Raw genomic sequence first — 24,788 nt, 5'->3', positions numbered from 1 at the left:
CCAATACACTGCAATCTTCATAAAGAACCATTATTTCTGCCGATGCTAGTCAATCAATGATCTGGAGTCTTTAATTAAAGCTGAACCAGAGTTTTATTTAGAGTTATAGAATCATACAGTACAGAAGCCTTTCGGCTCATTGAATCTGTACTGCCAAAAATACACTACTACCTACATTAGTCCCACTTTACTGCACTCGGCCCACAGCTCTGCATTTTATCACACTTCAAGAATTCGTTCAAGTTTAGAGGTAGTTATTATGATTGGGATCCAGGTAAAAACATAAATATAACCCAGGTTTTATCAGGGATTTAAGTTGATTGATCGATTTGGGTGGAGGATGCAAGTATGTACCCTTTGCCTCCTCTTCATAGGGGCTACTGTCCAATGACTGAATCTAGATTTGAACAGTGTTATCTGCAGAAAGCTGGGCCTGTATTAAAGGAAGCTGCAATAGATTATAAGTGGTAGCGTACAGGTAGCTGAGAGCTCATCCCTGCTCTCTCGCTAACTGGTCTTTGCAGCCAAAGAGAGATTCTCATAGATCACCAACTGATTTAGCAGAAGTAGCACTGTAACAAGACAGTCACTGTAGAAATTCAGTCTTTTCATCGAAGAACAAGACTCTCCTTCAGTTATCACAAGCTCAGAGGATTACTGCATTATTTCACTGAAACTTCAAAAGTTTCAAAATTAATGGTCCCACCACCTTTGTGCATATTCCAGGATGTGCCGTCTTGCTAAATGTTGCACAGTAGGAAGATGTATTACAATTTTAATCAGATGAACGTATATATGTTAATAGAGACAGATCTTAGAAACCATCATGGTGAAGAGGCAAACATTCCAGCCAAAAGTCTTCCTTTCTTGTATCTCTAGTTGTTTTTCTTGTCTCAGTGGCTGTTGGCTCCCCAGTGCTGTATTTGATGGTAAAATCCTTTCTAATGTTGTCTATACATGACAGTGAAAATAATAGTTTATACTATTTCATTGGCTGGCCTGTTCTGCAGTTATCAAAGATAACCTTTTGGAGGATCAGAAATCAAAAACAAAACTTCAATTGCACAAGCAGCATAACTTTTAAATTATTTGTGGTTATTTTCAAATATTTGAAGTAACATGCTGTGTGAAACTACTTAATTCAATAGTTTGATCCGAATCACTAAGCAATGCATTACATACTTAATGCCACACAACCAGAATGGAGACAATTTTACTTCCAGCATAGTCAGTAAACTGACTTTGCCTAGCCAGCTGTGTTACTCTGCTTTCAGTTCCATTGAAAGGAATGATAAGGAAAATCGGTCTGGTCATGTAACAAAAACAGATGTTGCCAGAGACATTTAGCCGACCTGGGAGCATCTGTGGGGACAGAGTTAATGTTTTGAGTCCAGTGATTCTTCGTCATCAGTCATCAGTCTTGAAACGTTCATTTTGTTTTCTCTCCACAGATGGTGCCAGACCTGCTGAGTTTCTCCAGCAATTTCTGATTTGTTTCAGATCCCCAGCATCCTCAGTCCTTTGTTTTATTTGGTTATGTGATGGGTGACTGCTCCTCAACAATCAGTTTATAGCCCACACTGAACATTCATGTTATTCCCAAAATTATTTCTTACATCAAAATAGATTGGCTGCATCCTTCAGAGGTGGCAAGCATCACTCATGCTAGTTTTTTGATCAGAATGACAATAAAGCCATTTTAAGTGGTGTCCATTTAGCTACGACTGGCCCAAACTGTTGAATAAGGACAGGTTGACATAAATGTACTAAAGTCGAGAGTGTGGTGCTGGAAAAGCACAGCAGGTCAGGCAGCATCCGAGGAGCAGGACACTCTCGACTCTAATCTCCAACATCTGTAGTCCTCACTTTAGCATAGCATAAATGTACTAAATATAGGTTGACTTGAAAATTTTCTCATGCAGCATCAGTAAATCACAAACTCTGGGCTAGACTGCAGCTACTGATAACAGTCCAATTTGACTATGTTTAGTGTCTTGACAGAAATGATTGAAGTTTATATATACTGCTCTGAGTTATCAGTTTGAGACCAGTGTTCATAATGATGTACTGAAGCTGTGCTTCCTGGAAAATGTATTTGGTGTAGATTCAGATTATTTTCCCATCTCATTTTCACCAAGTCAGAGCCTACACCATTTTGTTGGCATGATGGCTACCTGTTGGGAGGCATTACTACCTGGTTTCTTGAAACATTAATGCAGCAGTTAACCCACTGAACTAAATCCATTCTACGTGTCCTGAATCACAAATTATATAAGATTGCATGCAACTTGGTGAAGGTACTGGGTGACAAACACATTACATCCAACGGGGAGTGCCTGCTGTCCTTTGATCCACTTCCCATCCCAGACCCATCTCTACCATTCCACTTCTGTTGCATTTGTTAGATTCCTTCATCATACTTACATGGCATATGACGTAGCGATGATCCCCTTGTCTCACAGCTTCCTTGGAAATTTCACAAGTGACCAGCATTCACCTCCTTTTAATTTATTACCTCAAATTCCTAACAATGTTAGATTAGCTAACACCAATTGTCTGTTGCACTCTGCCTTTGATCAACATTTGACAAACAAGCATGTTCATTTTGCATACATTACAAATGTGTGAATAAATGTTTATAAATGAAATGTAACTGGAGTTATTGAAACACATCATTCATGCATTTGTTCTGACAATTTCCCAATATCCTGCAGATGTGAATTTCATGCTTTTGTCCATTAAAGTGACACTGACTCTGCAAATATTTCTGAATACACAGGGTGATACATTTCAACAAGTACAAAAGGGACAAACCAACAGTTTGTGGTTAACTAGAAAAGTTAGAAAATTCATCAAACTTAAAGAAAAAGCATTTCATAGCACGATAGGCAAGTGGCAGGTCAGAAGATTAGACAGGATATAAGAAGCAAAGAATAATTACAAAAATTAATAGGGATGGAAAATAAAGTACAAAAGAAATGAAACAAAAGATAGTAAGAGTTCTATAAGCACATTTAAAAAGTAAATAATTAACAAAATGAATGTTGGTCCAATAGAAGGTGAGTCTGGAGAATCGATAATGCAAAGCAAAGAAATGGGAGATGAATTAAAGAGATATTTTGCATTAATCATTACTATATATGATATATCCCTACATAGGTAATATTCCCAAAGGAGCTATAAATAAGGAAATGAAGGAGACAGAGAAACTCAGGAAAATTACAATCACGAAGAAGAAGAAATGAGTAAATTCTAACAGGAGTCAGAAAGCAGGCGGAAATGAGAAATTTTCTGTTTGGCAAGTTGTAATGAGTGGTGTACAGTATACAAGAACAGTGCTTGGATTTCAATTGTTTACAATATGTATAAATGACTTAGATGAAGGGATAGAATGGTATGAATGTATAAAAAACGGAAACTGCTGGAGAAATTCTGTGACTATTGGACTCAAAATATTAATTCTGCTTTCTCTCCATTGATGCTGCCAGGCCTGCTGAGTTCTCCAGCAATTTCTATTTTGTTTCAGATTTTCAAAATCAGCAATTCTTTATTTTAGTATAAATGTATAGATTTTCTGATGGCACAAAGGAAAGTGAATTGTGAAGAGGACATAGATGACAAAAAAATTATTGATAGATTGGGTGAGTGGGAAAAAATCTGGAAGATGGAGCATAATATGGAAAAATGTGAAATTGTCAATGTTGTTAGGAAGAATAGAAAACATTTTATCTAAATCTATCAATAGATATTTCTGGGCCCTGAGATGCAAAATGATCTGGGTGTCTTTGTGTATGTATCACAGGATACAGAGAGTGATTAGGAAAATTTATGGTGAGGGGAATTGAATACAAACGTATAAAAGTTACACTTTAGTTATACAGGGCACTGGCGAGGTCACATTGAGAGTATTGTGCACGGTATGGTTCATCTTATTTAGGAAGGAAGACAAATTCTTTGGAAGCAATTCAGAGAAGATTTGTCAGACTAACACAAATGGGGTTGTCTTATGAGGAACAGTTGGACAAGCAATGCTTATATCCACGGGAACTTAGAAAAGTAAGAAACTACTTGACTGAAGTGTATCAAATCCTGTAGGTCATTAACAGGGTAGTTGTAGAGAGAATGCTTCTCTGAGAGAGTTGTGAGTCTTTGGAACTCTTTTCCTGAAAAAGATGTTAGAAGCAGAGTCTTTGAGTATTTTAAGGAGAGCAAGGGGTAGCAACATTATCAGGGATACATGGGAATGTGGACTTGATATTACAATCAGATCAACCATGATCATATTAAGCTGTGAAGCTGAATGACCAACTTGGATTTCACCTCATCTACTGTGTCCGTTCCTCTCGATGTGGTCTCCTCTACATTGGGGAGACAGGATGTGAACTTGCGGAGCATTTCAGGGAACATCTCTGGGACACATGCACCAAACAATCCCATCACCCTGTGGCTGACCACTTTGACTTCCTCAAGGACATGCAAGTTCTGGGCCTTCTCCATCGCCAAATCCAAACCATCAGACAACTGGAGGAAGAATGCCTCATCTTCCACCTTGAGACCCTACAACCACACTGTATCAACGTTGATCTCACCAGTTTCCAACTCTCTGCTGTCCCCACCTCAGCCTAGATCCAACCCTCCAACTTGGTACCGTCCTCTTGACTTGTCGTATCTTCCTTCCTATCTATCTGCTCCACCTTCCCCACCAACCTGTCACAATTGCCCCCACCTGCATCTACCTATCGCCTTCCCAGCTACCTTCCCCCCAGCTTCACACACTCCACCTATTTATCTCTCAGCCCCCTTCTTGCCCCACACATCCCCTCCTACTGATCTCTCAGCCCTCGTCCCCTCCCACATTCCTGATGAAGGGCTCATGCCCGAAACGTTGATTCTCCTATTCCTCGGATGCTGCCTGACCTGCTGAGCTTTTCCAGTGCCACACGTTTTAGACTCTGACTCTCCAACGTCTTAAATCCTCATTTTCTCCTTGAGGACTAGAGGGCCTAATATCTTATAACACAACTGGAACAATATCCCAGAGACCTGAGGCAGCCTTCTAACCTGCCCTTTCAATGCCTGACAGCCCCCGAGGTTACGTCGTGCCTCCAGGGTCAAAGAACCTGTTTTGTAAAAAAAAATCACAAATGTCAGCAATTTTTTAACAAAGTGGTTGGGAAACATCTTGAGTTGCCAGTCTTGGTAGTAAAAATTGAGGCTGTAGAATAAATGTGCAAAACAAATCTGGTCCCTCGAATTTCAGGTTCCCTCCTCTCCTACCTATGGCTTTTCATGAAAGCCTTGCCCAAAACTCAGGACAATACATATAAAGTGTAGTGATTGGAATGAGGTCATCACACAGTATGAGTGTCCTGATCGGGCCTGTTAATTGGGTCCAATTAGGGAGCCCTGGTTGACAGGTATAAACAGGAGTGTCTACGTTAGGGCCCGGGTGTCCTTGGAGAAGGAGCACGCGGTGTCGACCAACACCCTGGAGTTGTTCAGGGAGAGGTGGGCGCCGCAGGGAGTGGAGTGCATTATTTCTCCCTCCAATTCTATTTTGATTTAGTCCCTACCCTCCCCTTCACTGTTTTGATCACACAGCACTGCCCTTTGATGTGAAGGGCAGTGCTTGTCACGGGCCACCCGGGTGTTTTCCTATCTGTCTGGTGGTGGAAATTGAATAAAGATTCGTGCACTTTGTGTCTTCCACTGTGTCTCCCACCTCCACACACACACCATGGGTGCTGGGAAAAAAAAAAGGGAAAAAAGATAAACAGGAGTGTCTGCTCCCTCTAGAGCTAGCTGGGTCAGTGTCATGTACTATGCATGTGTAAATAAAGAGTAACTTGGTGGTGGGATGCTGGCCTTCATGGAGCTATTTCATAAGGATGCAGCTGAAACAAATGGTAGTAATGTTAGGAGGACTCAGAGTTTGTCAAATACATCAACCAGCAGGTCACCAAAGGCTATCATTTTACTGATTGAACTTCAGATGAAATCTTAAACTTCAATTAATTGAAGAAATTGGATTTTTGACAGCAAAGCATATATTGATTTTCCTCAGGATGATAACATTTTTATATTAATATTTATTGAGTTTGTTAACGTGGATTACAGTCGGTAATGAAATATGGCTGAGGATGACAGGTAGATCAGAAGACAACTTCTTGAAAATGAGTCCCTTCTTAATGCCTATATTTCAGTATAAACAATCAATCAATATGCTGTGATCAATTCCACATGACTAGAATGGAGTCATTGCTTGTAAAATACTTCCTGTTAAGTAACCTGTTATCCTGGTCTTCATTGGGCAGCATTATCTTGAAATCAGTCATTGGATTCATCATTCCCATTCCATTGCTACGCTGACTGAGGCATATTCCAGCCAGCAAGTATCAAGTGAAATCCCCACTTGAGGATCTGGGAGCAGAACAGTTTAACTTGGGGCACTCATCACCAATATTGCTTTGTTGCTAATTTCCAGCCATTGATTTTCACTTAACAGCTCAGATTGTCCATCTTGTTTCCTCAGTAACACACAATTTGTTCCAGTGAAACACTTATCAAAGAGTAAAATAAATGTTAATAAGACTAACTATCAGATTCTTATACCATCTTCTGTTAAGTAGAATATGGTTTGTTCAATGGAACGGCCTTGCAATATTTCTGGTGTGCTGGACTAACCCTGACAATTGAACAGGAGGTAATCCTGAAAAGTTAATTTAGTGCAACAAATTCTTAAATAATGCAAGACTGCAATTTGGGGGTTTAATCCAGAAGAATTGTTACTTGAAAATGTTATTTTTGTGAGTGAACCCATGGAAAGCGACTGGCCCAGATGGAGTCCCCGGCTGTGTGCTAAGATCCTGCGCACACCAGCTGGCAGGAGTATTTGCTGATATTGCTAATCTCTCCTTACTACAATCTGAAGTCCCCACCTACTTCAAGAAGACCATCCCAGTACCAAAAAAAACCTCACGCAGCGTGCCTCAATGACTACTGTCCAGTGACTCTGACCTGCATAATTATAAATTACACAACACCAAATTATAACTTTGTCTACCCCAGTCCACATCGGCACCTCCTCATCATGGCTTCATAATTATGAGCTGCTTTGACCGGCTAGTCATGGCTCATTTCAACTCTAGCCTCTCAGCTTGCCTTGATCCGCTACAATTTGCGTATCATCGCAACAACTCCACGGGAGATACCAACTTCCTTCCCCTACACTCATCCCTGGAACATCTGAATAATAAGAATACCTACGTCTGCCTTTAACACTATAATTCCAACCAAAGTAATCTCCAAACTCTGAGACCTAGATCTCTGCTCTGTCCTCTGCAACTAGATCCTGACTCCCTGACCTGCAGACTGCAATCAGTGAGAATAGGCAAGAACTGCTCCATGGTAATCCCTAACACTAGCACCCTACAAGGCTGCTTACTCAGCTCTTTACTATACTCCCTGTACATACATGACTGTGTAGCCCAACTTCATCATAACTCCATCTATAACTTTGCTGACAACACCACCATTATGGGCTGGATTTCAAACAATAACGAGACGGAATACAGAAAAGAGATAGAGTACTTGGTGGCATTGTGTAAAGATAACAATCTCACCCTCAACATTAGCAAAATGAAAGAGTTGGTCATTGACTTCAGGTAGCAAGGCGGAAGGCATGCCCCTAACTACACCAGTGGAGCAGAAGTGGAGGTGGTTGAGAACGTAAGTACCTAGGAGTGACAATCACCAACAATTTGGCCTTGTCCATCAACGTTGATGCTATGGTTAAGCACAATGTCTCTACTTCATCAGGAGGCTAAGAAAACTCAGCCTGCCCATAAAGACTCTTCTCAGCTTTTATAGATGCACCTTAGAAATCATTCTATCTGGATGCATCATGGCTTGGCATAGCAACTGTTTTGCCCAGGACTGTAAGAAACTGCAGATAGATGTGTGAACACAGCCCAGTACATCATGCAATCCAGCCTTCCTTCCATTGTCTCCATGGGTCCCAGGTTCGATTCCAGCCTCGGGCGACTGTCTGTGCGGAGTTTGCACATTCTCCCCGTGTCTGTGTGGGTTTCCTCTGGTACTCCGATTTCCTCCCACAGTCCAAAGATGTGCAGGTTAGGTGAATTGGTCATACTAAGTTGCCCATAGTGTTAGGTGCATTAGTCAGAGGGAAATGGGTCTGGGTGGGTTACTCTTCAGAGGGTCGGTGTGGACTGGTTGGACTGTAGGGAATCTAATCTAATCAAGTCTAATCTATAGTTCTTCCTGCCTTGGGAAGGCAGCCAACATCATCAAGCATGCCTCCCACCCTGGTTATAATCTCTTTCAAACTCTTCTATTAGGCAGAAGATACAAAAGCTAAAACACACAGACCACCAGAATAACTTCTTCCCCACTGTTATTAGACTTCTGAATGGACCTTTAAAATTTAATATTGACGTTGTTCTTTGTGCACCTGCTCTGTAGCTGTAACACTCTATTCTTCAATTCGTTCTATGACCTTTCTGCACTTTGTGTGGTGTGATCTGCCTGTATTGCACACAAAACAAAACTTTTTACTGTACCTAGGTGCATGACAATAATAAATCAATTTTTAAAATTATTTGGTATACATTTACAAAGTGATTACAATACTCATTAGCAAAGCATATTAATGTAGATTGTTAAATTTGTGGTTTGATTATTTTGGGATGTTTAAGGTGAGAAATGTCAACATTAAGCATGACCATCTTGGAAATGGTACTGTTTGGATACAAAGCAGAGCTTCTTTCCTTGGCTTTGGACTTCCACTTCAGTGTCATTCCAGATGGATATCATACAGCTCCATGCAGAGTCTCCAACTTTATTCTTAGGTTGCCCATAAATTGAATGCTCGTGCTCATGCCCAAAACTTTTGTAAAGCTGGGACACATTCATTATGATGCAATTTTGGATATCTTGAAATCATTACAGTATTATCTATTTCCATATTCATTGAGTGCAATCGTTACAACTAGTGTCAACTTACACTGAATCAAAAGCATTTTTGTAAAGTGTGGGGTTGGCATTTTCATATTAAGCAGGGTTGGGGTCTCAATGCCTGGATAATTTCCAAGAATATGCCACCTTACCACCATCCCATCATTCTTGTGATGCTGTTTTGAAATGGTAAAGTCCTAATAAAGCTAAAGGCAAATTTATTGTCCAATTAACATGGCCATGATTCAACAGTTACTTTTGAACTCTGTGCTAGGAAACAGGTCTAGTATTAAGAGTGGTTAGTGATGGCAAACACCAGGAGGTGAGCTGCATGAAGAAGGATGAAGAAGTGGAAACAAAATAATGAATGGGAACAGAGGTAAAGATAGGCCACAAGGACCCAATCTGATAATCTCCAATGCCTTCATCTCTATCGATGCAAAATACTATCATACTGCATTAATTTTCCCATTCCTCTGGTCTCACATAGCCAATTTGAGTGCCAATTTTAAGCTACTGCTAATGGATAGCTCTAAATTTCTATTCCTATCTGTCCCTGTCTTTCAAGTTCTGTTGTTACGAAAATATAAACAAGGAACAAGACGAGGCCACCTGACCCTTTGAGCCTGTTCCATCATTCAACAAAATCATGGATGATCTGATTTTAACCTCAACTCTATGTTCCCGCATACCTCCCATAAACTTTCATCCCATTGACACTCAAGAATATATTCAACTTGGCCTTGAAAATATTTAAACATTAGCCTTTCTAGCCTTTCCTCACAAGGCAGTCCACTTATTCCAGGTATTAGCTTAGTGGATCTTCCTTGAATTGCTTCCAATACATTAACATCCTTCTGTAAGTAGGATGACTAGTACTGTATTCAGCACTCGAGATGCAGTCTCACCAAGGCCCTGTATAACTAAAGCATAACCTTCCTATTGTTGCACTCAGTTCTCCTTACAATAAAACATAACTTGCATTAGCTTTCCTGATCACTTGCTGTACCTACATATTAACCTTCTGTGAGTCATGCAGTAGGACACCCAGATCTCTCTGCGTCTCAGAACTCTGCAAACACTCACCATTTAGATACTCTGCTTCTTTTCTATTCTTTCTTCAAAAATTGACTATTTCATACTTTTCTACATTATAATGTATTCGCTAAATCTTTAGCCACTGACTGAAACAACCCATATCCCTTTGTAGGCTTTTGTCTCCTTCACATCTAGCTTTGTGTCATCAGCAAATTTAGCTATGATACCTTTGATCCCTTCATCCTAAACACTTATCTAAATTGTGAAACATTGAGGCCCCTGCACTGATCACTCAGCACTTGTGACATCCTGCCAGCCTGAAAAGCACTCATTTATTCCTACTCATTGCTTCCTATTAGCCAGCTAGGGGAGGTGATGGCCTAATGGTATAATTGCTTGATCCAGGTAATATTCTGGGGACCGGGGTTTGAATCCCACCATGGCAGATGATGGAATTTGAATTCAATATACATGAAAAATCTAGAATTAGGAATCTAATAATGATCATGAGTCAATTGTTGGGGGAAAAACACAGCTGATTCATTCATGCCCTTTAAGCAAAGAAACTGCCATCCTTACCTAGTCTGGCTTATGTGTGACTCTCAGTTGGACTCTGGGCAATTAGGGATGGGCAATAAACACTGGCCTAGCCAGCAACATTCACATCCACGAATGAATTTTAAAAAAACTAATCTTCTATCCATGTCATCTCCAACACCATGAGCTTTTATTTTCCAGAAGAACTAGATTCACAAACCTAGATGGACATTGGTACCAATCAACAGGAGACGATATAGTGAGCATTGGTTTGGAAGGTCAAATGAAGACAAGCAGTAAGTTCATGGAGATGAAGAATCTGAGGTCTGGACTCTCTTCTCTGCAAAGGAGCTTCTGAAGTAGACAGATCAATAGAATAATTTGTCTTTGCCAAATGCTGCAAGGTAACTAATTGCAACTGGATATATCCTACCAACTGGCTTTAAATTTTTTAAAATTCAGTCATGGGATAAGGGTGTCACTGGTTCAGCCAGCATTTTATGCCCATCCTTAACTGCCCAGAATCAACTATGTGGATGTGGGTCTGGAATGTAGGCCAGCTCAAGAAAGGACTTCTGCATCCTTGTACTCTTGTTGTCTAGATATATGGGCCAGCATTCCAATAGCTTCCTAATTATTTTCGGCACCAGTAGCACATTTGTACAAAATCTTTATGCATGTTAAAAATAGCTAGACATTTTCTAGAATTACTCACTGACCTTCTTAATTTTGGCAGTTGAAAATAATATTAGGTTTCTTTTCCCCAATTGAGTGGTATTACCATGATTAAAATTTTATATTCACCAGTGGCACAGTGTATTTCCTTAATTTGTCCTGAGGATGGTGGTAAAATGTTCGTTACCATTGCTTTTACTTGGTTTGGAGAAAGAGTCCTTCAACACTCATTTTTATTCAAACTTGAGTCCACAATAAGTGAAAATGGCTGATCAGCACCAATGAAGATTCCAATCAACTACTGATTCATTCATTTTCCCCACAGGATAATCTGTATCATGTAGAAGTGTATTCAGATCAATTATAGCAGGATAGAAGACATAACCTTCGGCACCCTAATTCCTTGGGTATTAAGGCCGCTTTTCTTTCAGATAAATCAAATCAAGCATTAAGTTCTTAAGTGTACAGCTTACCTGCAACTCTTAAAACAGCTAATAACCCTTAACATTCTATCTGCTATTGAGGAAAGTACATAGAGAAGTCAGTATTTTTTCTAATTGTCCTTAAGAAAAGTCTTCTATAATTATTGCAAATACTTTTGGTGCACCTCCCCCCGGGTTGCCATCAAAGCATTTAACTGGCAGACAACCCACTTCACATGGAATTGTAAGTGACCTCAGATTATGCTCAGATATGTTCAACTCCCTGTGTCTCAGGGTAGCTTTGTGAATGCCTGTTCCAGTACTGATCTACTCAACTTTAGTCGATATGAAATTCAAGCTCTGAATTCATAATTATGTTGCAATTTGGTGAACAAAATGCAGTGATTTATTATATATTCACATCTGGATAAGCACTGCACTTGGACAGACATTTGTGATTTTTATATTTTTGACAGTTCTTCCACTGATTTAGCACTAAACAAAAACTGCTTTTCTTCCCATTGTTGATGTCAAAAAGCATTGGTTCCTAAAAAAAAAGAACTGTACACACTGGGATGGTCCAGACAGATCAATATTTTCAATGTTTATACCACTTCATAAGAAATTATTTCAACACCACCTCCTGGTATAATACTTAAGTCAGCTTCACCCCATTTGTCATCAGTTCCCAATAAGGAATGGATGGCTTGCATATTACTATATCCTATGGGGAGGAGAAAGTGAGGACTGCAGATGCTGGAGATCAGAGCTAAAAATGTGTTGCTGGAAAAGCGCAGCAGGTCAGGCAGCATCCAAAGAACAGGAGAATCGACGTTTCGGGGACTCCTATGGGGACTCCTGCTCAAGGTATATCTGAGTCCCACAGGAGTTTGCAAAACTGTGAGAAATGATAAAACTCACGGAATAGCTTTGCAATTTCAGCCCTAAATAGTTATACTGTATGTTGAAGTTATCAAAACAGATTTCCCACAATACTTATTATAGCAACATTTTTTCAACACATCTGAAGCATAAACATCCTGATGTTTCATGTGATTAATTTCTTAGGATGTTAGGGTGAATTCATGTAGAATTATATCAATGAGAGGACAGACTTTTCTTTGGCAGAAATAGCATCTATAGTCATTAGATTTCTTAATTTCAGCCATTATTTTGTCTACTTTAAACAGAGTATTTCCTGTTTACATTTTTAAGATGAATTAATTCTTTTAACCTTCTTTCCACATTCGCATTTAAATTCATGCAAGATCTGGTCAATGATGTCATTTAAAGAAAAAAATCCTTTCACTTCCCAAGGGAAAATTGGTTTAAAAAAAAAACTACAATTCTTGAACACAAACAAGTAATTTTACTGGATGTCCATTTTACAAGACAAGTTGAGTCAGTGAGGTTCATTTGCAATTTTTACTGTTATTTTCACTTGGGGATGTTATAAATGACAATATTATTATTTGTAATGTTGGTGGATGCTGTATTGTTAAACATTTAGTGGAAATTAAGTGCTTTTGATAAATAATATCTTGGAATAAAACTGTGATATATTTATTAATGAAAAATTGTGGATTATGTACATACTTTCAAAAGAAGTCACTGAACTTATTAAATGATAAATATAATGGAAATTGGTATTCCTTGTGATAAAATTAAAATACTGATTAATTTTTTTAGATGGTTGCAAAAGCTACTCAGGTGTTGTCTGAAGTCATTATACTACAAATCTGTACTGGAAATGGATTACTTTACCACAAGCACAGTTTAAAATCATCACATTATAAAAAGCCAAATTTTAGAACGTTCAGTCTCGTCTAATGCTTTAAACATCAAGCTAGCACTACTAATTAGGCACTCTGCACTTCATGAGCAATAACTCACTAGAAGCAAAACAAATAAAGAGCATACATTAATTAAATAGTTTGTTATACTGCATGGTTTTCAACCTTTCCATCACTGTTTTCATACACTAATAAAAATACAGAATACATAACTGAACTAAACTTACCATATCATTTTCTTAAATACTGCAATTATAATTTTAAAAGTGCAATTTAATAAGCTGGTACTACTGGCAGAACCTATTCCTGCCCCACTGTTAGTGTGACTGGACGAATACTGCCACATTTGTCTCGATATTCAGCAGCAAAGTTATCTGTTTGTGAGTTTACTGCTAAGAACTGAAGGCCCTATTTTTGCTTTTTAGAACTAGCTTTGTTAAAATATAAAACAATAACTAAAATAATGGCGTTCAAATCATGTCACATTATATTAATGCCTAAAAACACAATATTCTCAATCATAATTTGCAATCTCTGCTAGTTTAGAGGTAAAAATTTATGTGGATGTCACTATTATCACCACAATCTGCAGAGAATAATTCTACACTAAAGTGCCAGTACACTAATTTTGTACACTAGTTATTCACACTGTCATCTGAAGGTCAGTGGGTTTAATCATTAACGAATGAAATTTCTTCCATCCTAAAAGAGAGCATTTTCAATATCATGGAGCTAATTCACTGTTACAGTGTACTGATTCTGAACAATTGATGAGTATTCACAGAAATTAAATGACATTCTCTACACTTAGCTTAATTGACAAGAAAAAACGTGATAGTTGTGCTTTAAATAACAATACAACTTTAGTAGAAAGTCAACACCGATGTTAATGTTTATAATGGAGGCGTGAACTGGTATTACCTGCAACTTTAAATTCAAAATATTATCTTGAGTTGTAAATGTTTTCATAATGTAATTAGCCAAAGACCACACAGAAAGGACTGTCTGAATTCCTTATTCAACAATTCTGTCACAGCAGCTCAGTTTGTTCAGTGAAGCTTTAATAGAGCTTTATCTGATTTTCCTCAGTCGAATCCTGTTTTCTTTGTCCCTCTTTTTGAGAATATTTATGAATTGATTGAAGAAGTGTTCTTGATCTTTCCTTTTTTGCACCAGTCTAAATCGATGATCCCTTCCATATTTTTCTGCAAACTCCTGGAAAATGGATCTTGACAAGAAAGACAAGAAACATAAAATGGTGAGCACAAAGCATCAAACCTATGAACTCACTTGGTAAGGCACAAAAAAAAGCTGCTGTTGGCTCACATTTTTGAAGGTTTGTATGAAAGAATTTGCTTTAGAAGGTGAAGACTGTTACCAAAGGGCTGTATTAAATAGACTGAGGAAGACAAAGAAAGCTTTAATCTTTTCCAGTGAAGCAAATTGCGATGAACACTATAACAGAGTGACAGTGAGAACCATTTTATTTTTTCGTGGGTTAGGATTATTCAAAGCTTTGTATACTGTCCTTAGCATTTTCTAAGGAATGGAATAGTACTCATTCGATTTTATATTTCTTTGAAAAAATAAACTCAGTAGATTGGTATATTGACTAGTCTACATGGACAATAGAAAGTATTGTCATCATACATACTTGAAATGTGACAATATTCCAGAAGATAGTAGTCGTGTCCTTGCAAACTATAGCAACCATCGACCAGGGATGAATTATAAGTCTGTCATGCGTGGTTGGATGAATCATGTTAGAATGATACAAATCTGACAGAACAGATGGAAACTCTCAAAACAAACACACCATCCCATAAAAGCGCAATCCTAATCTGCCATTCAAAAACTAAACTGTTGTTGGCTTTGAAACAAATTTAATATCACTACTGTACCTTGAAAGCTTACTCACAATTTTTGCCCAGTTATGTTATAGGCTGAGCCACATCAAAATATGAAAAATTAATGCATTTGAATCAGATTCTTCAGTACACTATTTGATTAGAGGTACAGTATAATCATTTAATAGAACAGTATCCCCTGTTCTAGGGAGCTCAATGTAATGTGCGTTATGTGTACCTCCCAAAGCATTGCTCATTGTAACTTTGAAGCTATATTTGTTCTCAGTTAATTATTAATCTGACCAGCAGGGATTATGGGAAAGGAAGGTGTAGGGTGCAGAAACAAGAACAAAGTTATATTTCAGACTTTTACAGTTGGAAATAAGTATCTGCTAATAAGTGAAATGAGAATGGTAACCCTGATGAATGCAAATTACAGAACTGCAACATTAATCTGGACAGGGTCACACAAAGAGGCCTTAACTGTCAGAGGGATGAGCACCGGCTGGTTAAATGCATATATCAAGAAAGTCATATATTGGCTTTAACCAATTGAAAAGCACACAGGAAACAAATCATCAACAGCAAAATGTTAAAAGAAGACCAGAGAGAAAAGTAAAATGGATTGTGAAAAATGTCAAGCCAATGTGGGAAGAGGAATTGATTCTCCAAGAATTGACAAAATTTATGTTGTTACTAATCAATGTGAAGAAAGTATAACTGGAGAAACTAATGGGGCCTTCACATGTGATTGATACCCAGAACACTCCTCATGTCATTACTTCTCAATTTGTTTAAACCAATAAGAACTATTAAATAAAGGGATAGAAGTCAGGATCTGAAGCTCAGCAATCTAACCCGATTAAATCTTCATCAAACAGATTGCTGAAAAGATCAAGCATCATGCCCTTTAATGTCTTGTCAACACATGATTCAGTTTGAAAATTAGGCATTGAACACAATGTGTGTAAATTTCTCTTCCCTGGAAGTGGTGAGAGAAGACTTGAGAAGAGGAAATAAAGGGTGAGTTGGCCCTCAAGAGTTACTCATCCCCTTTTTACTGCCTCACTAATTCGATGCTGAATGCCAAGATCCCATTGGGGCAATTAAGGAGCATACCTGGTTGATTAACAGCCACCTAGGGGCTTCAGCTTGCCATTGGTGAGATTACCTACCTACACTTCAGGTCAGAAAAGTGACTGGTTTCTTGGGTGAGAATACAGGGTGACCTGTCTGATGAGTTTGGCCTCTATTTGCTCCAATCTGGGGTGATGGGGCAATCAGTGCATGGATAGAAAGGCAAATATTTGGCCTCTGAAAGCCACCACTACACGTTTGCCACCAACCTTCCTGCTGCTCTTCTGAAACTACTCCACAGAGGCCAGTATCGTGTCATCAAGTCACCCTTTATTCATACAAGGCAAATCCCTGACACTGATTCAGCTCCCTCAAAGCCAGCTCTCAGAGTGAACAAAGCCTTTGACACTCCCATTCTCTTTTTTCTTTTATTTTTCTTTTTTTTTAGTGCTTATTTTATCCCCAGCACCCATGGGACACTCCCATTCTATATTTTTTTTTCTTTTACACAAAGTGCACGAATCTTTATTCAAATTCCACCACCAGGAAGATAGGAAAACACCCGGGTGGCCAGTGACAAACACTGCCCTTCATCTCCTCTTTATATTTTTTTTTACAAAGTGCACGAATCTTTAACACACTCCCATTCTATTTATATTTTATTAAACAAATTACAAACAAACAGTTTACAAAAAACATTTACAGCTGTACATAAGAGACAGCAATGTTACAAGGGAGAGGAGCAGCAAAGCTAGGCCCCAAACCCTACCGTTCAACCATTTTACAGGGAGAGGAGGACAAACCTCAAATCCCAGTTCCACATATGACAAGACAGTGACAATGACATTTGTACATTAGACAATACCGTTACATGCAAAAGTGCAGACAATACAGACCCAGCAAGCCCCCGCCCCTCCCACCTTCCGACTACTCTAAGGCAGCCCGCCCCTACCCACCTTCCGGTTCTCGGTCCACCCCATGCCCCTTCCAGTTCTCGGTCCGCCCTGACACACCTTTCGACCACCTCTAGGACAGCCCGCCCTGGTACCCGCCCAGGGTGACAGCAGTCAGGACGGCCTACACACTCCCATTCTAATCTGTCAACCAGATTAACAGGACGGCCTACACACTCCCATTCTAATCTGTCAACCCTGATTGGACCAGATTAACAGGCCCAATTAGAGAACTGATATTCTATGATGTCCACCTGGCTGACCTTGTTAGAATCACTACACCTCTCTCCTTGATCCCCTTTTCACAAGAAATGAAAGAAAATAATTTATCATCCTGCCACTGAATCTGCTAAAGACCAGGCCTTGACAGTAGGCCTTTCGATATCTAAAAGCTGCTTACCTGTGGCTAGCCATCATGTGATGTTGGACCTCACTACAGTGGCCTTTGATAAGCCATGCCATTCACTGGTCAGCTCTTAACAAGCTGTTTGGCCCATGATCCAGTGGGTTTCCTTGGTGCTGCAGGTAGCGAGTTAGTTGCTATGGAATACGACCACTCCAAGTCTTAGATGGGAAAATGGAAACTCCTGGCCTATATCCTCATATTTAAGGCCAAACAGAGAGGAATTTCAAGTCACTGCACTGACCTTTCTTTTAACCAAGGTTATTTAGCTGAGGAACCACAAACCAATAAACTCGAGCGCACCCAAAACTCCAAAAGGACTTAAACCAAATTGTGTTTACTCATCATTCCTGGATTTGCTGACCTACACTTGTTGCCTAGAACATTTAAGTTTTAAAATTGCCCATTTTGCCATTCAGATCCCTCTGTATTCACTTCTCTTCATAACTGTTCATATCTCCCAGCGTTTCTGCACCTCTAAGATGCTGTGTTTCTCCAATTCTTTTATGCATTTTTATTTCACTCTGGGTCATCGCTGGAAGTTTTGCTTCAGCTGTGTACACTCTCTCTGGAATTGATTCTGACACCTCACTCTTCTCTGCAACTACTCTATAAAACATACCTTTTTGACCAAGCTTTTGATCAGCAGTTTCAATGTCTCGTTCTTTGACCTAATGTCAATTTTGTCTACATCCTGTGAAGTGTCTTTTGATATTTTCCTGAGTTGCTTTAGACTTAGAGGCTTTCTTGTGTCTAATCACACATGAGACAGACAAAGCCTGTGCTTATGTCTGTTTCCAAAGCTAGTTCTTTTTCTTAGAACAGGATACCAGCCTTTCACCAGAGGTGATAGCTTGAGGGACATTACTCCACGTCAGGCATGACTGACCAAGTGTCTCTCCTGCTCTTACCACCTTCTCCAGATAAAGTGGAACTATTTACAGGATGATAGTCTAGCTGTTTGGCTATCTGTTAGTGCTGACGATGGCAGTATCACTGCAGAGTGGCCACATCCAGGAGTCACTGAAGAAACCCTGCTGCAGAGAGCTCAGCTGCCACCAGTTTAGACACTGTTCTTGAATTCGATGGGTGACGAACATAGTTCGTCTTTGTCACTGCAGGAAAAGAAGGCTCAAAACAGTAAGGAAAGGCAGTGTTTTTGTTTCTTAACACCTTTATACAGGAATTATTGAAATTGCATGGCCCCTGCGCAGGGGCTGAAATTATGGGACAGCTTCAGCAGCCAGTGTGGATCATAGTCAGTGTGGTGGCTGCCACGAGGTCTGCTGGTGACATTTTCTAATCAATCTGCTCAGGAATGTTATTACACACCTCTGAAGCAGGTGGAATTTGAAACCAGAACTCCTTGCCCAGATGTAGGGATACTACCACTGCACCAAAAGCACCATTATCGTAATGTTGTAAGCTTCCAACAATGGCCATCCAAACTGCGGACCAGCAGCTCATTAGTGTCAATGGCAGTAATGGCTACAGCTCGAACTATACCTGGATGATGCACTTGATAAAGGAGCAGCACTCCAAAAGCTTGTGAGTTTAAGTAAACCTGTTGGACTATAACCTGGTGTAGTGTGACTTCTAACTTTGGATGATGAAGGGCATTGGTGGCTGTATACCTTCCACAGTAGGTGCGGACTTGATGTTTCGAGGCCATTTAAGCAGCATCCGGTGAATGGTGTGTGGATGACTAAAAGCAGTTGTAGCAATGCCACGGGAGGTCCAAAGGGTGCCAAGAAGAGACTCTCTTCTGAGGAGCTAAATATTCCAGGATACAGGACTTTATTTTTAAAGGCTGACAATGGACAAAAGTATGGAGGCAATATATGTCTGACAATATATGATGATGCAAGGACAGCAATGAGGAAAGATGTAGTCCAGAAGATAAGGAATTAAAATTAGTAATTGTGAAAACAGGTAGAACTAAAGAGATAACAATGGAGTAGTTTATGGATCTCTGAGTAGCAGCTAAACTATTGGACAGAGTATTAATCAAGAAAGAATGGGAATTCGTAACAAGGGATTTTAATAATCATTGGGATCTTTAATCTCCACATAGACCAGACACATCAAATTTGGAGGACAAGTTAATTGACTATATTCAAAACAGTTTCCTGGGACCAGCCAAGGGACAGGCTATTTTAGATTTTGCCATGTCTAAAGAAACAGGTTTAATTAATATTCTTGCAGTAAAGGATCCTATATGGAGCATAGCGATCATAACATAACAGTGTCAGCTGGAGCTCAGTTGGCAGCACTGTTGCCTTTGAGTCAGAAGGTATGTGTTTAAGTTCCACACTGCAACTGCACCACAGGGACCTGAACACAAGAATCAAGCTGACACTGTAGTCCAATGCTGATCGAATACTTCAGTCAAAGGTGCAATCTTTTAGAAGAGTTGTTATAGTGAGGCCCCATTTTTCCTTCACGTGAACATAAAGATCCCAAAATACTGTTTAATAGAAGAGCAAGAAATTATTTCCAGTGGCTTGATGAATATTTATTCCTCAATCAATATTACAAAAACACACTGTTCATTCATTATTAAATTGATGGGTCTGCAAGTATACTGTGCAAAATTAACTTCCATATTGATAGTTTATATCTAATCTAAAAGTGTTAGCTATAAAAAAAAGTAATGCCCTTGTTATGTGCAGGAATTTTGGCAATTAATTTTACACAATAAGCTCTCAGAATAATCAAAAGTGCTTCATCAGCAGTAGGATCTCTGGTGATTGTGAAAGGTGCTACATAAATAGAACCTAAGGGGCAACCTTTTCACGCAGAGGGTAGTGGGTATATGGAATGAGCTGCCAAAGGAAGTGATGGAGGCTGGTACAATTACAACATTTAAAAGGCATCTGGATGGGTATATGGTTATGAAGTGCTTAGAGGGATATGGGCCAAGTGCTGGCAAATGGGACTAGATTAGGTTAGGATTTCTGGTCGACATGGACGTGTTGGACTGAAGGGTCTGTTTCTGTGCTGTGCATCTGTACGACTCTAAGTTATTTTTAATGGAATTTCATTCTGAGCTTGAGAGGGATCTACTTAGCCTTGGAATTGCAGTCCTAAACTTCAATGAAATTAATTACATTGGTATGAGAGTTAATTTGGCACTCACTGAGAAATGAAACAATTACATCTGCCCTGGGTTGAAGGATTGTAACAGTGTTCATAACACCTAAAACAGGGAACTGTGGGCTAGTAAGCCCAATAGAGTTGAATGAACAATGCTGGTGTCCATTGTTATTGAGGCTGGATATAGTCACAAAGAAAATCACAATATGATTAGGCAGAGTCCAAAATGGTTTTATGAAAGGGAAATTACATTTGATACTTCATTTGTTTTTTGAGGATTCATTTATAAGAGAGATAAAGGGATTTAGTAAGATACCACAGAAAACATTGTTGCATAAAATAAGGGCTCCTGGAATTGGGGATAATGTATTATCAATAGACGATTGATTAAAAGACAGAGAGCTGACAGTAGGAGTAAAGGGGTCATTTTCAGTTGACAGGATAATACTGGTGTGGTGTCCCAATCTATAATAATGATTTAAATAAAGGTGGAAGTGTAATGCCATCCAAGTTTGCTGACCATGCAAACCTAGTGAGAAAGAAAATGATGACGAGAGCACAAAGAGGCTGCAAGGTCACAATGACAGATTAAGTTAATGCACAAGAAAGGTGGCCAATGGAGTATAATGTAAGTTATTCATTTTGCTGGAAAAACTACAGTTTTAAATCTTGTTCAGAGGGATCTAAATATCCTTGCCCACAAAAATAGATGAATTTAACATATATGTAGCAAGACATATGTGTTGGTCTTTCTTGGAAGGAGTTTAAGGTAAGGAGAATAAGGTACTGGCTACAAGGATAGTGCAACAAATACACAGTAGAATGGTTCCTGGGAATGTTAATGTAGATGACAATAGATTGAACGAATGTACCTACATATTCCAGCGTTTAGAAGAAGGTTTAGAAACATGAGAGGCCTTAACAGGGGAAATGTGAAAAAGCTGTATTCCCTTGCTAGAAAATCTAGGACTAGGGAGCATGACTTCAGGATAAGGAGTCAGTCCTTGGGAGTGAGATGAGAAGTTTGTTTTCCCCCACATGGATGATATTTACTCATTGGAATTCTCTACCCTCCTCGGCTGCTCATCTATTGATTGTTTTCAAGGCGGATTTTAAGAAAGTAAGGGGAAATGGGGCTCAGGCAGACAAATAAAGCTGAAGTCTATGGTCAGGGTCAGCCATGATTCTATTGAATGAGAAAACTCTCCTATTTCTGAAGGCAAAAAGAAACGTTATTAAATTAGATTATTCTTTTTATTTATCTGGGGCTGACAATCTGGATTCTATTTTCTGTTCAATGGTTAGAATCTACCTGACAAATTGTATGTTTGACTGGTGCTCAGGGTGACAAACTTCAAATGTCAATTGTGTCTCTCCACAGATGCTATCAGACATGCTGAAGGGTTTTCAGAATTTTCTGTTTTGTTTCAGAAGTCCAAAACCCATTCACAACATTTTGCCATTCCTCCCAATTTTTGGGCGGGTGGGGGAGGGGGTTTGAAGAAGGTGCCAAATAAACATTTTGGGTCCACTTACTCCACCAAAGAAATCAGTTTTGATCCAAGTAAGATCGAGGGCCTTAACAAGTATCAACACTACAGAATAAAGAGGATCTGCAATGTCTTGGATAAGGGATAGCATTACTGCTGTACTTATGGAAGATTTCCCAAATAAATCCAGGGAAGTTATTTGGATGGAACTGAGAAATAAGAAAGGGATGATCACCTTATTGGGATTGTATTATAGATCCCCTAATAGTCAGCGAGAAATTGAGAAGAAAATTTGTAAGGAGATTTCAGCTATCTGTAAGAATAATAGGGTAGCCATGGTAGGGGATTTTAACTTTCTAAACATAGACTGGGACTGGCATTGTGTTAATGGTTTAGATGGAGAGGAATTTATTAAGTGTGTACAAGAAAATTTTCTGATTCAGGATGTGGATGTACCCACTAGAGAAGGTGCAAAATCTGACCTACTCTTGGGAAATAAGGCAAGGCAGGTGACTGAGGTGTCAGTGGGGAGCATTTTGGGGCCAGCGATTATAACTCTATTTGCTTTAAAATAGTGTTGGAGAAGGATAGACCAGATCTAAAAGTTGAATTTCTGAAATGGAAGAAGGCTTATTTTGACTGTCTTTGGCAAGAACTTTCAAAAGCTGACTGGGGGGCAGATGTTTGCAGGTAAAGGAATGGCTGGAAAATTGGAGTCCTGAGATAGAATATTCCTGTTAGGGTGAAAGGAAAGGCTGATAGGTGTAGAGAATGCTGGATGACTAAGAAATTTGAGGTCATGGTTAAGAAAAAAAAGGAAGCATATGTCAGACATAGACAGGAGAGATCGAGAGAATCCTTAGAAGAGTATAAAGAGAGTAGGAGTACACTTTAGAGCAGGAAAATCGACGTTTCAGGCAAAAGCCACACCCACTCCAGTTACAGACTCTGCCCCTACTCCCAGCTCCACACCCAAACTAGATCCCAGCTCCCAGCCCTGCTGAGTTTTCACCATCCCTCCAGACCTCCTCCTCACTGAGGACGAACGATCAGTCCTCAGCAAAGGATTCACCTTCATCCCCCTCCGTCCACGCATCAATGAATTTAATATGCGTTGTGACGTCGAACACTTCTTCTGCCGCCTCCGAGCTTACTTTCACAATCAGGAATCCCGCCCACCTTCCGAAGACCCCTTCGCCCACCTCCAACACACTCCATCCACCTGGACACCCCGTGCTGGCCTATTACCAGCCCTCGACCTCTTCATTTCCAACTGCCGCCGGGAGATTAACCACCTCAACCTGTCTACCCCCCTCCCCCACTCCAACCTCTAACCCTCACAACGCGCTGCCCTCCACTCCCACTGATCCAATCCCGACCTCACCATCAAGCCAACAGTTAAAAGGGGTGCAGTGGTAGTCTGGCGCACTGACCTCTACACCGCTGAAGCCGGATGCCAACTCGAGGACACCTCCTCCTACCGCCCCCTTGAACATGACCCCACCCCATCACCAAACCATCATCTCCCAGACCATACGCCAGATGGCCTCCTTCTTTCGAGACCACAATTTCCCTTCCCACGTGGTTAAAGATGCCCTCCAATGCATCTCGTTCACATCCCGCACCTCCGCCCTCAGACCCCACCCTTCAACCGTAACAAGGACAGAACCCCCCTGGTGCTCACCTTCCACCCTACCAACCTTCGCATAAACCAAATCATCCGCTGACATTTCCGTTACCTCCAAACAGACCCCACCACCAGGGATATATTTCCCTCCCCACCCCTTTCCGCCTTCCGCAAAGACCGTTCCTTCCATGACTACCTGGTCAGGTCCACACCCCCCTACAACCCACCTTCCCATCTGGCACCTACCACTGCCACCACAGGAATTGCAAATCCTGCGCCCACACCTCCTCCCTCACCTCCATTCAAGGCCCTAAAGGAGCCTTCCACATCTATCAAAGTTTTACCTGCACATCCACCAACGTCATTTATTGCGCCCATTGCTCCCGATGCAGTCTTCTCTACATTGGGGAGACTGGATGGCTCCTAGCAGAGTGCTTTAGGGAACATCACTGGGACACCCGCACCAATCAATCACATCGCCCTGTGGCCCAACATTTCAACTCCCCCACCCACTCAGCCGAGGACATGGAGGTCCTGGGCTGCCTTCACCGCCGCTCCCTCACCACCCGACGCCTGGAGGAAGAACGCCTCATCTTCTACCTCGGAACGCTTCAACCCCAAGGCATCAATGTGGACTTCACCAGTTTCCTCATTTCCCCTCCCCCCACCTTATCCCAGTTCCAAACTTCCAGCTCAGCACTGTCCCCATGACTTGTCCTACCTGCCTATCTTCCTTTCCACCTATCCGCTCCACCCTCCTCTCGATCTATCACCTTCATCCCCACCCCCATTCACCCATTGTACTCTTTGCTACCTTCCCCTACCCTCCTTCCCGACCTATCATCTTCATCCCC

General features: G+C 40.3%; 1 protein-coding gene across 2 annotated transcripts in view; it reads right to left on the bottom strand.

The window, feature by feature from the left end:
• Positions 1–11,943: 11,943 nt before the first annotated feature.
• Positions 11,944–24,788, bottom strand: part of tcerg1l (transcription elongation regulator 1 like) — a 773,510-nt gene continuing 760,665 nt past the window's right edge. For both annotated transcript variants that reach the window (XM_043712591.2, XM_043712592.2), the window contains exon 14: positions 11,944–14,669. In XM_043712591.2, the coding sequence (XP_043568526.1) occupies positions 14,513–14,669 (157 nt within the window). In that variant the 3' untranslated portion in view covers positions 11,944–14,512. The remainder of the gene's footprint in view (positions 14,670–24,788) is intronic.

Source organism: Chiloscyllium plagiosum, unplaced genomic scaffold, assembly GCF_037043375.1.
Source record: "Chiloscyllium plagiosum isolate Xiang-an unplaced genomic scaffold, Cpla_swu_hap1 HiC_scaffold_22, whole genome shotgun sequence".
Classification (NCBI taxonomy): Eukaryota; Metazoa; Chordata; class Chondrichthyes; order Orectolobiformes; family Hemiscylliidae; genus Chiloscyllium; species Chiloscyllium plagiosum.
Note: the sequence above shows the minus strand (reverse complement) of the source record. Positions and strands in the feature narration are given on the sequence as shown.